General features: G+C 45.2%; 1 protein-coding gene across 3 annotated transcripts in view; it reads right to left on the bottom strand.

The window, feature by feature from the left end:
• Nucleotides 1-1,157: 1,157 nt before the first annotated feature.
• Nucleotides 1,158-12,778, bottom strand: part of mprip (myosin phosphatase Rho interacting protein) — a 31,316-nt gene continuing 19,695 nt past the window's right edge. The window contains exons 16-24 of one of the 3 annotated variants that reach the window (XM_028988416.1): nucleotides 8,730-11,195; nucleotides 6,700-6,847; nucleotides 6,374-6,491; nucleotides 4,844-5,003; nucleotides 4,570-4,764; nucleotides 4,327-4,489; nucleotides 3,616-3,698; nucleotides 2,597-2,607; nucleotides 1,158-2,010 (exon numbers count right to left, since the gene is read on the bottom strand). In XM_028988416.1, coding sequence (XP_028844249.1) covers nucleotide 2,010; nucleotides 2,597-2,607; nucleotides 3,616-3,698; nucleotides 4,327-4,489; nucleotides 4,570-4,764; nucleotides 4,844-5,003; nucleotides 6,374-6,491; nucleotides 6,700-6,847; nucleotides 8,730-11,195 — 3,345 coding nt within the window. In that variant the 3' untranslated portion in view covers nucleotides 1,158-2,009. The remainder of the gene's footprint in view (nucleotides 2,011-2,596; nucleotides 2,608-3,615; nucleotides 3,699-4,326; nucleotides 4,490-4,569; nucleotides 4,765-4,843; nucleotides 5,004-6,373; nucleotides 6,492-6,699; nucleotides 6,848-8,729; nucleotides 11,196-12,778) is intronic. The other 2 variants (XM_028988415.1, XM_028988417.1) reach the window with 2 other exon arrangements.

Below are 12,778 nucleotides of genomic sequence, written 5' to 3'. Positions count from 1 at the left end.
TTACCAGACCCATTATAGCTGTAGTGCAGCAAGCCACTAGGGGCAACTGCAATATTTTTGGTTTCATATTTTGACTCGTTTGGATAAAACCCTGTGAAAAGTAATCAAAGTAATTTTATTTTGTTTATTTGGCTCACCTCCCTGACACAGGAGTTATAGCCCCAGAGTTTAATATCTCGGCCCCGACAGTTCACCAAAAACGTACATTTCGTACACGTATTCGCACCACCAATCGCCGAGAGAATTATGTATCATCGCTTCGGTCCGTGTGCTCATCCATCTAAATCGCACGGTTTTATATTGCGGATTACGGACCGATGGAAGGTAAGTAATCGATAATATAAATATTTATATACATATTAATATTTAAATATTTAAAATACATATAAATAATCTGCTTCTGATAGGTGACCAGTTAATAGATTTATTGGGTCTGTAGTAGACCTTTAGACACTGGATATAAGGATATCATTTTAAACTATATTTAGGACCTTCATTTTAATCTTTTTTGGGGGAAAACCCTGTAAAGAAAACAGTGTGCAGCGTAATAAAAAAAAAAAAACAGTGGTTCATTGGGAGCTGCTTGAACGAATTCGAACCCGTACACCAAAAGTGACGGCGGTAAATTGTCACATCTAAATTGTGTCACTTGGTACCAGGTCAATTTAAACGAAGCCCACAAAAGACCCTAAAACTCATTAACTGTCCATCTCCATTTAGGTTTCGTCTCTGGCATCAGACTTAATTTATAATCTTGTACAAATGTGAACGTTTCATTAACGTAATTGTGAAAGTCAGATTGTTCAACAAAAGCATAGCAAAGTGGCATTCGGTCCAATCTACTGGTGTAGCATTTCTGGTCTAGACCATGAGTGTAAAATTGTGAGGGCTAAAGAAAAATGTGGTAAAAACACATTAAGTAAAAGAAGTGAAGTAAACACATTATCTGTATATTAAAAAAGAAAAAAAAAAAAACAGAAAAAGACCAAACACGTTTAGAGGAATGCATAAAAATTACATTAGCATTATTGCACTGGACAATGTAATGTGAAAGTAGATGTTAACATGTGGCAATGGCAGTTTTATAGTAGTTAAATTGTGTGTGTGTGTTTTTTTTTTTTTTTTTTTTTTTTTAAAGGACAATGCAGAAATAAAACGATGGTGCAAAAATATTTATTGCTAATATACCTGCTGTCAGTTGGTGTGCATATGCTGTATATGTACAATAACACAGAATATCAGAATGAAAATGAGAGGCAAAACTAACATTTAAATAAATACAAAGGGACTGTCAGTACAATCAACCAACTCTGGGTGTGGGAAATGATAATTCAAATTAAAAATTACTCAGACTTTACTCCATCTGATTTAAATTGACGTCGGCTAATGAACCTACATCGTGTCACACAGACTGATGTTAGTCAGCATGTGCAAGGCAACACTGTCATGGAACGACGTCAAAATGTGACTGAATTTCTTTCCCCTCAAGTTTGCGCCCGCAATCTGTCTGTGCTAAAAAATAAAAGATAGGGACATAGGGGGCGCTGATGTGCATACTGACCACACCTACAACGCACACAGTAGCCTGCAAGCATGACTGGGTTACGCAAGATTCAGTCGACTGGTGGTGTTGCTGAGCCCTTACACATGTACATGTTCCTTTGGCTAGTCATTCATAACTAAGGAGTTAAAACAGTAGCTTACACAAATATATTTAGTGTATGCAAGACAGATGCTTAATAAAAACTATTTACATTAAGACATGACAATGGAGAGAAAAAAAAAAAACGAATCTCACAGTAACTGAAGTGCATGACAAAATGTTATACGTTTCATTTCTGACGCAAATGACCAGTGTATTTCTGAACGGTTAATTACTGGGCTAAAATATAGTGGGCTCTTATGTTCATGCCAAAGGGAGGGGGTGGAGCTTCAGTGTCAGAATTCCTTGGTGTCCTTGTTGTCGAACAAGTGGAGTCTCTGGTCAGCAGTCAGGCCCTCCTTCAGACTCTGCAAACACAAGACGGGGAAGAGAGCTGCTGACCGCCGTGCCATTCGACATGTGGATACCAAGCACCCCGAGTGAAGGTAAAGCATGCGGAGGGGACACATTCCGGATCACACACGCAACTCGTCATACCTCTTACATGTGAGTGATAACGAAAGTGTTCTCCACTGGACTTTGGATTCTATGGAGCTGTGGAACCAGCCTACAGCAGCAGAAATGCGAAATGTCCTACAGACAAGGCATACGAGTTCTGCTTTTTTACTCAAAAGGAGTGGCAATGCTAAATTACCTATATGTATGCTCAAATAGTGCAATTCTACACTTCTGCCCAACTGAATCATCATACAGGAGTAGTGATGAAAATCCCGTTCATGTGTCCCTACCACAGCACAAGTAAATAACGACAGTGGACCAAGCACCAGGCCGACGATAAAACACGCCGCTTACACACGTCAGGAGAAATGCACACAAACATGCACGTGACAGGAGAAAGAGGGAGGCAACACACACACACCCACCCTCGTACACACCCACTTTCGTGTTCAAAGGGGGAAGTGTCAACAGCAAACATACCTCAGGCGAACTTACCACGCTTTCTCCTGCAAGATGGGTGAGTGAACAAGCAAACACAGACACATACACCGGGTTGGAGCAGAAATGCTTAAATTATACCAAGACACAGACACAAAAACGCCACCAACAACAGAAATGTCACAATAAAGACAAAACTAAATGCTGGATGAAGAGCGCCCGTGAGCATTTAAATATATTATATGTCTGACAGAAAAAAGGGGGCAACGGCAGCATTGCAAGCTAAACGAATGGTGGTCCATGGCCAATGATGGTGGAATAAAAACGTACGAGGGGACCAAGCCGCGGATGATGTGAACTCACCTCCTCACAGTAACGCCAATGTGTTTACGACAATAACTTAAAAAGTTCAATTATTATACCAGGCTCCACTGTGGAGGACAATGATGAGCCAAATTGGGCATGTTGCACCTTCCAGTCAGATTGACAAGTCCACGTGAAAAGTACTGCCCGAGGCAGCGTCGCAACAAACTTTCATGATATTCAGCCAGAGCACAAAATGGATAAGTATTAAAAAGACTGGATGCCATTTGGTGCCATTACAGTTTAGGCTGTAAACCTCCATATTTCATTAAAATTATTAGTCAGAAGGTTCTATTGTCATGTTGTGTGAAAAAGTGACTTATTGAGGGGTCCGGTGGGTTAATTAAACTGAGTAACGAGGACAGAAGACCACCTCCTCACAGTCAAGCGGAGCAGACTGGACCGTGACTGCTTCAGGTGGCAGTACAATCACTTCTCCTCAGGGGGGCAGCAAGGAGCAACGATCACAGCATTCCCAGTGCTCAGGCCGTGATGTTCGAGTAGCACTACAACATGTTGTAAATCCGTAGTTACAGCGATGGTAACTCAGGGTAAGTGTCTTGCTCAGGGACACAATGGCAGTAAATGGGGTTTGAACCTGGGATTTTGTGGTTATCTGGTTCAGAGGCGAGTGGGTTACCCACTAGGCTACTACTGGCCAATACAAAAGAAAGGAGGCTGGGTCAGGGCAGGTGTCGGGTCTTGAGACTCACCTTTGACCTCATTGTGCGCTCAGAGCGCTTGGCTGCTGCAGCCATCTTCAGGATGTCTGGGTTGCTTTTTGACTTCATGATATCTGTCCGAACAGAAGAGAGGAGAAGCAGCCACATCTCACATCAGTTCAAATTGGCTCATAAACACAAACCAGCCACAACATTAAAACAATGTATTATATATGGTACAATATGTAATAGTGACTGTTAAATACTGAATTAAAAGCCGATCTAATATTTCGGGTAGTTAGTTGAGGAGTTGCATTTTCAAACTTAGACGTTTCTTATTTTTGTCTTCCTTGTACAATCAATCAACTCCTTAGCTAATGTGATACTGAAGTTCTTACACAAGAACCCTATGGACCAGAGTGGTAGTAGCCTAGTGGGTAACACACTTGCCGATGAACCAGAAGACCCAGGTTCAAATACCACTTAATACCATTGTGTCCCTGAGCAAGACACTTAACCCTGAGTGTCTCCAGTGGGGGACTGTCCCAGTAAATACTGATTGTAAGTCGCTCTGGATAAGGGCGTCTGGTAAATGGCGTAAATGTAAATGAGATTGATAAGTGCAAATCGAAACGTGAGACCAGTGAAGGTTCACACCTCTATTCGAAACTCCACCTGATTTGATTTAATTTATTTTATGGAACTCCACACATCTGCACCCCGGGACTGTGTTTCTGGGTAACCGGTGGGGTTCGAGCGTACCGTAGCCACTGCGGTCGCCATCGTCTGGGGTGGGCTCTCCCAGGGCCTCATGGGCCATCTGGAGCTGCTCCCGCAGTCGACCCAGATCCCGCTCCGCCTTCGCCCGCACAATGCTCAGCTCCGTGTAGATGTCTTTGTACTTGTCCGTTGCGTATTTCTTGTCCTAAAAAGCGTTTACTAATTTTAGATGCCAATAATGACCTTAAAAAGGAATGTTTCCAGAAGGTTCCCCAGGCCACTCACTCTCTGTGCAGCTTGCAGCTCATCTTTCAGAGAGTTGATCTCCTGCTTCAGGTACTGCACCTCCGACTCCTTCACCCTCAGCATCACCTCCAGCTCGTACAGCTCCTTCCCCTGTATGACCGACCCCCCGTCACCCTCATCCATGCTCATCGAGCGCATTTTGGTGATTTCTGCGGCGAGGCGATTGTTCAGCTCCTGGAAGCATCGCGAAGAGCCCATCAGCCCCGGCATGGAAGTGAGCTGTCAGGCGGCAGCCGGGTGAGTTTCTGTGTACCTGGTTGTGTGCGTTCAGCTCCTGGTTCTCCCGCTGGCACTGGCGCAGCGCCTGCCGCTCGGCCTCCAGGGCCTGGGCCAGGTGGGCGTTCTCCAGGCACTTCTGAGAGTACTGCTCTGACAGCACCTCAATCTCCCTCTGATAGGAGAGCAGCTCCTCTCTACACAACACACACACAGCTCATACTTTTAAGCCAAGCCTCCTGACCATGGAAACACAGACAAAAGAACGTATTTGCACTTTAAATCTGGTAAACACATTTTCAGACCAAAAAAAAAAAATTATAGATCACGGTGGCTTCTTGAAGGTGCACGTCTCCGGAGTGGTGCCACGAGACGTTGAAGGTGTTCCTGTAAACCTACCCTCCAGGTCTGACAATGACTTGCTCTCTGCCAAGGGCTGGGGAGCTATGTCTAGACAGATCTGCAGCCAAGTTCTAAAAGCCCTGAAAATTCATTCCTCCAGGGCAGGCCACAGGCCACCAGGGCCCAGTCACAGCTTTGTCTCCTGTGTGGTGCCTTCTTATAAACGAAACAGTCTAGATGAAGGGGCTTTAGTCCACTAATAGGTGTTGATTAAGGGGATTAATCTAGCTGTGTCTTGCACGGTGACACAGAATAGAACTGTCCCTGTATCGCCGGGTCTGCTAAATGTAACATAACATGAAAGAGATGAAGCCCATCCCACCGTTCCATTTCCTTCTGGTTAAAGCACCACAACTATGAAAGAAGCCTTTCCTTCTAATTCTGAGCACTTTGCCTTGCATTGACCAGTGTATTATAATTAGGTAGAATCAAATCAAACTCAAAAGCACCTTCGCTAATGTGATAATGAATTTCTTACACAAGACTGTATGGACACATTACCCCTGTATGGTCTTCTCCACATTGGCTTCCAGTCACTATCTTCTCATTTATAAAGCTTTGCATGGTAATGCTCCAGTATATCTTAGTAACCTACTAGTCTGTCGTTACCCACCACGATCCCTTGGCTCTCTGAGTGAAGGCCTACTTGAAAATAGAGCATATTTAGTCTTCAGTTCACCTACAGTCCCTCTGATAGACCGTTCTACTTTCTCGATCCCTCACCATCCTCTCCCAAATTTCTCCAGGAGAGCACCCTGGCTTGGCATCGGCTGATCCAACCTAATAGTCACCCGATGATCGTAATATACTACCTTAATACCTTAAATAACTGGACTCAAATAACCTCTATATGACTCATTTCTTGCATGGATCTCACAGAGCATCCCAGCCTAACCCAGTGCTGACCAGAGGAGGATGGGTTCCCCTTGCTGCGCCATGGTTCCTTCCTTTTTCAGAATTTGTCCTGGTCACTCTCACCTTTGGTTGGTCACTAATGAGCACTGTTCTAATGCGAGGAACTTTGTGCCAATGTAGATTGCAAAAGGTGCTGTACAAATTAAAGTTGATTTAAATTAGAGCCCTCTTCTCATTGAAAGGACACATGGAACGGGACTAATTTACGTATATACACACGAGATGCTGCCTTAGATGGGGTCAGGCTTACTCATGCTGCTTGCGTATCTCCTCGATGTCTGCATTCTCAGAGCTGCTGTTGGCTTTGCGCGCTTTCTCCAGTTCCCTCTCCAGCTCGGTGCGGTGAGCGTTCTTCATCGCTTCAATGGCTGATGAGACAAAGGCGTTATTAACAAAAGTGAAGTGATTGTCGTGGTGATTAAAACATCTCCCTTAGTGAGCTGTAGGCAACCATGACAGGTGCCTGGGGAGCAGTGTGTGGGGATGGTGCTTCGGTTGTTCGGGATTTGAACCCGCAACCTTCTAATTACGGGTCCGCTTATAAAATAAACCACCAAGGCCCAGATGGCTACGGACCTGCGATGGTGGCGGCCGTCTCCTCAGCCAGCAACCGGTCCTTCTCCTGCTTCAGGTCCTCCAGCTCTCTCTGATGCTTCCGCTGCAACTCGTCTACGACCTTCTGGTGCGACTCCTCCATGGCGGCAAACCCACGCTCACAGGTGGCCTGCGAGGCAGAATCAGACCAATCAGCACCTCCTCAGACACACACACACACACCACACACACACACACAGAGGACAACATCACACGTCCAGTGCATGGCAGGTCAATCTGCCTGGTATGCAGGAAAAAGGTCATGAAACTGATCATGAATTCGGCAGGTTCTACAGCCTGCAGATGACACTGCTGTAGACAATTCAGCTCTTCCTACCACTACAATGATGTTTCCGGGCGGAGGGATCAGAGCGGCTTATGGCCACGTCCGCCCTCCATTCAGCAATACTAAAATCACAGGGATTGTTCAGGACGGGCCAAGGGAGGCTGTTTTTACTGCACACTCCCAGTCCAACCATCACAACCAAAAAAAAGCATCCCACTTCCCTTTCGCCAAGGTCGGTGGTGTACGTTTTCCGAACCTACAGCTAGAAGCCATTTTCAGGGTTATAAAGCCATTTAGAAGGTAATTACTGAGCACCCCGAATGGCACTTTTCTGTTCATTCTAATATTAGCATATTATCGAGGCATAATGGATACTGCAGCGTAAAATACAGATGCCAGGTCAACTCGTTTCTTCTCTGCACCACGTTCATTAGAACAAATTCTTATACGACTTCCCTTCCATGACAACTAGTCCATTGTACGTTGAAAAGAGCCGATCTTTACATTCCAAATAATTTCCAGAATCACACGGTGTTCTAAAATCTAAAAAAAAAACAAAAAACGACCAATTGGCTGCCTAGAGCAAGACATGAGGCTTATAACAGGTTATAACTGACAAGAAATATCCAGCATGCCATAAAGCTGTAATTTGTCTGCAAATATTACCAAGATAGACCTTCACACACACACACACACACACACACACACACACACACACACACACACACACACAGATCTGCTGCAGAATGTATATCAATGGTCTGGTATCCAATTGCATTTGACTTATTGATGTAATATTTTTGGATTTATTTGACATAACGTGTACATTTTTCAAGTTTGTGAGCTCATCAGCAGCTTTTCACGCTCTGATTGCACCACATTATTAATGTGGAACTGTGCAAAAAGGAGTTCTTTAGCAAAAGGCCTGTAGCTTCAGAAGGCCTGTAAATGACATTCAATTCCAATAATTCAGTGAAACTAATGAAACCCGTATAAGTCAAAAACTACAGTAAGCCCTCTGAACTGTGGCTCAAAGGAAGCCACCAGAATGTGCGAGGTCTTTGCTGTATTACATAAAGCATTTTGTTTACAGCAGCGAGCATTCTGCAAGGCATTAGGATAAGCAGTTTTTGTAGGGACTTGCACAAATGACTGTTAATCTGGGAGGGCAGAAACGTCACCGTAGAGAACAATGCGCCAGGTCAACAAGATAAGCCTGGTGTGAAATTCTGAGGGGAATAAAAACCGGGGCCCGTCGACGCTACGGCACGCTGGGCTTTTTCTATCGTCCCTCATAGCAAACGAATCAGGTCAATCGATGAGATCGAAAAAAAAAAAAATAATAAATCACTGCATACCGCTGATGAGGCCTGGCAACTGCCATTAGAAAGCGAGGAACACATTTCAACAGATGATAGATCTGGTTTACCTCATTTGTTCGAGAACGCGACGCGAACAGGGCGCGTTTTAAAAAGCAAGTTAGCGTTTTGGGGTATTAAAATGGGTTCCTCACACAGAAAGCGCCATGGCCGCATGCAGAAGCAGAGCTGGGCGCATGCACTGCTCCGGGGATTTAGTAGAACGATGGCGTACGGCGGGGGGGTTAGCGGGGGTCAGGGGCTGTGGGAGGGGCTTGGGAGAGGAGGGGAGGGTTTGGAGGAAGCCACAGGGAAACAAGGGATCACGGACTGAGAATGGGTAAAAATAATACAAGGGAGATCTTGACCTTCAGGTTTTCCAGGTCTTTTTCGTATTTCAGTCGCAACAGCGCTGCATCCCCTTCGCGGTCGTGCCGCCTCATCTCCTCGGACATGCACGACACACGCGAGACCAGTTCCTGAATTTGCTCCTTCAGGGAGCCGCCGGCGGAGTGGCCAGGGCCTATAACCCTCCTCAGATCCTCCATTTCGTGGTGAAAGCTCTCCTCCAGGAGGCGCCGCTCCTTCTCGTGCTTCTGCTTCAGGTTCTCCATGCAGACGGTCAGGGAGTCGATTTCCTTCACGTTCTCCTCAGAGCGCATCCGCAGGGTCTCTTCCGCCTTGCTCACCTCCAGCCTCAGGTTCTGCATCTCCTGCTCATAGGCTTCCTTCACCTTGTGCAGCTCCCTCCGGTGCTGGGCCACCATGTCTTGTAGCTGTATTGCTTTGTCCAGCGAGTCGATAGGCTCCCCTTCGATCTGTATGCAAGTTAAAGCTGCCTGGTTTTCAGCCGAGAAGCTTGGATTTTGCTGCCCTGGGTCTCTTTCGCTCACGACATCCTGGTCCTGATGACCTACAGCAGATCCACCGGGCTGAAGGAGCTCTGCCGGTCTTTCCGGAATGAATCGCTGCCTGCAAGTGAGGTAAAGGCTGTGCGCCTCCAGGACTGCCTCTCGTACATAGTCTGATAATTGAGTCTTCGAACGTGCAGAACTCGAGAACTTGAGAACCAAGCCATGGACCTGGTCATTAAATGATGATTTAAGGGTGGAAACAACCTGGTTTAAATTGAATATTTTCTCTTGTATGGTCTGCAGGAGATTGTTCATAATCAAAGACGAGTCCGTACCAACTTCTTGTCTGGGGTCTTCAAGATCTGGTGTCTCTGTCTCTACATGTTGATGAGAGCTTGGCCTGGTCATTAACAGTATCTTTTCCAAAAGCATCCCTTCTACCACATCAGTCACAATCACATATGCCTGCGTGCCCTCTTGACCAACTTGACCACTACCTGCATCACTTACAAGTCTACTCCAAAACTCTCCTTCCGTAAAGAACATCTGTTTCATCTGAGGACCCTCAAAAAGAGTTTCCATACGACCAAGGGCATTCAAATCACCATTGGCCTTCAGCATCTCCACTACTGCAGTCATTGCCTCCGATTTCATCCGGAGCTCCTCGATCACCTTGTCAATTACACTTGCTTCAGAAGCCTCCTCCTCCTCCTCCTGGTACATATCAACATCCCCTTCCTTTCTGTCTGACTTCACCTCTAGATCATGCATCTGATCTTCTACACCGAGTCTGCGTGGAAGTGGTTCTTGGGTCTTCAACTGGAGAGCCAGGTTCTGTGCTTGCAGCTCCCTGCACAGCCCTTCAACTGACTGAAGCTGCTCCTCCTTCTCACAGAGCTTTGAACGCGCGATCTCCAGCATCTCCTCGTTCTCAGACAGCTTTGCCTCGGCGAGCTTGAGCCGATGATGGACCTCCTCTGTCTCCATGTGCAGCTCGTTGCTTCCACTTTCACAGTCCACTGTCTGGAACCCCAGACCCTTCAGAGTTGCCGTTTTCAGATTGAGCTGCTTCTCTGTTTCTTTCAGACTGTTGCCAAGCACCTCCAAATTAGCAAGGGCCTCCTCCAGCTTCTGAGACTTCAAACTCAACTCCCTCTCATAAAAACCTTGCTCAAACGAACTAACATCCATCTGCAACCTTCTGACTGGCTGCCATTCTCCATCTGCTGCCTCAGACTTCAGCCTGTCTATTTCTCGGTCTGCTTCTCGCAGCTGGTTCAAGATCTCCTGGTAGCGTTGGTTCAGGGCCTCGTTCTCTGAAGTTAGAAGTTCCACCCTCTGGGAGAGACCTTTGTTCGCATTTTCATTACAGCTTTCTACATGGCACATAGGTCCATATGGACTCTTTCCGTCGGCCAGGGCCTGCTTGTGAACTCGACCCAACATGTCTTCCATGGTCACCAGCCTTGCTTCATAACTGCGGATGCTGTCACCAGCTCTGGCCAAGCTCCTCCTCATGGTTTCACTTTCCACTTCGTGCTGGTGCCTGAGGCTCAGCAAAAGCTTCTGGAAACTGCTGAGTTCACCTGAACAATCCTGACTACCTGAGACTTGCCCCTGGCTGAACTCACTGTGCAAGCGTAGGTGGTCCATCAAACCCTGCAAGGTCAGGGTCTTGCCACAAATCATCTGCTCAACCTCTTCTATCCTGCTTTCCCTATCTTGAAGCAACAGAACGATTGGTTTCTGCACAAAATCCGGGGGGTGGTTCTCCGCAACAGCAGGCTGCTGGTGCTCAGGGGGGTGTGTGAGAGAAAGGCCAAGCTGTGCCTGCATGTTGCGCCTTTTCACTTCTTGCAGATGCAGCAGCTCTTTGGTTTCCTGGTACTTCCGTGTAAGTGTCTGCGCCTGAGAACTAACCAGCTCTGTCCTCTTCATCTGGGATTCAAGTTCTGCCTCAAGACCCAAATGGGGATCCAGCTTGGGAAAGGGACCAGACAGTTGGTTAACAAATCAGCAGGGGTGAAAGCTCAATAAACTGCAGATTATAATTTCAAATCACTATTTCTTCATGACCTTTCAAAAGATTCATAGAAATGAACATTATCATTAAACAACGTAGTTCTACTACCATGTAGGTTAAAAAAAAAAACTAAAGAAAAAAGGTAAGAATGCATCCAGGATATTTGATTAAATGATGCAAATTAGAGGCACTAGTAAAGAAAGTTCAATTGCAATAGTTAGTAAGTTACAAGACATGCAAATTAATTAAGATTTTAAGGGCGTGAGTAATGGAAATTAGTCCTAGCTATGTTACTGCAGCTTATTCCTGTTTGTCTGAACTAAGACAGAAATGCCAAAGTAGTCACCCAAAGCAGATCAAAACTCAAAAACGTTTTTTGCACAAAAGGTGGCCGAAATAAATCATTAAAATAAAATGGCATAAAGGCCTTTTAAAAAACATAACTTGCATAAAAATAACACCACACAAGCTGCCGCTTTGGAAAACAAATGAACAAATGCAGATCATCTTCAAATATCAGCTTCCCTATGCGGATATTCCAGATTCAGGTTTCCAAGGCCTTATATTTCACACAAAAGACTTGGTCTCATAACAGGTTCACTGGAGAACTGGGTACACTCAAACAAGATCTGCCAGTTTCAGCAAGAAATTCAACCTAACTATGCATCTCTCACTCTCTCTCTCTCTCTCACACACACACACACACACACACACACTAAGTGCAGTCTAACTAGACGTTTAACATGGTTTGCTTCACCAGGTTAGGAGGAAGAATGGATGGTTGAAAGCTGTTAAGTATGAAAAGGATCTACAAAAGGATCAACAACCTTTAGATATGTCTAATACCCTTGAAAAAAACCTGGAAGCAAAGACTATTGAACAGGGCGTTAGTCAGTTAACCTCAGTATTTGGAAAAAAATAAAATTACAATAAAAATAAAATAAATACAATAAAAAAGGTAATTTTTAATATTTATGGATCATGTAGTATGATGTATAACTGACTATGGAATGTAAGAAAGACCGCGAACTAAAAAGTGGAGAAGGCATATATCAAAGTGACCGATTTATAAAAAAATAAATAAAAATAAAAAATACTCCTCTCGAGATGTCCACCATCACACGCCCATTCAAATTACGCAGAAAACACTGCATACTGTTAAAACATGCCGTCAAAACACACGGAAGGAAATAAGTGGCTGGAACTGGACAGTGAAGCTGTTTTTTGCTGTGCTTGGCCTCTAAGCGTGTGTACACGCGGTGTGTAAAAGTGACGTGAAATGGACGTCTCCAGCATCAGGCTGCATGCCAACAGCCCGGACAGTCGGCTTCACGTTAAATTCGGTGTGCATGCCGCGGCGGCAAATCAAGCGTGGTCTACGTAATGAAGACCTTCCGGTTGCTTTTCTGTGGTCCTTTATCAAGGGTATGAGTATATCAGAAGGGTGCACACACAAAACGGCTCTCGGCTCGGTCTAAACATCTACGGTTAATAGGGTACGTATTGCATATATATTATGTGCGACTGTGTAAAACATGGC

This window comes from Denticeps clupeoides, chromosome 8, assembly GCF_900700375.1.
Source record: "Denticeps clupeoides chromosome 8, fDenClu1.1, whole genome shotgun sequence".
Classification (NCBI taxonomy): domain Eukaryota; kingdom Metazoa; phylum Chordata; class Actinopteri; order Clupeiformes; family Denticipitidae; genus Denticeps; species Denticeps clupeoides.
This window is presented reverse-complemented; position numbering and strand designations above follow the sequence as displayed.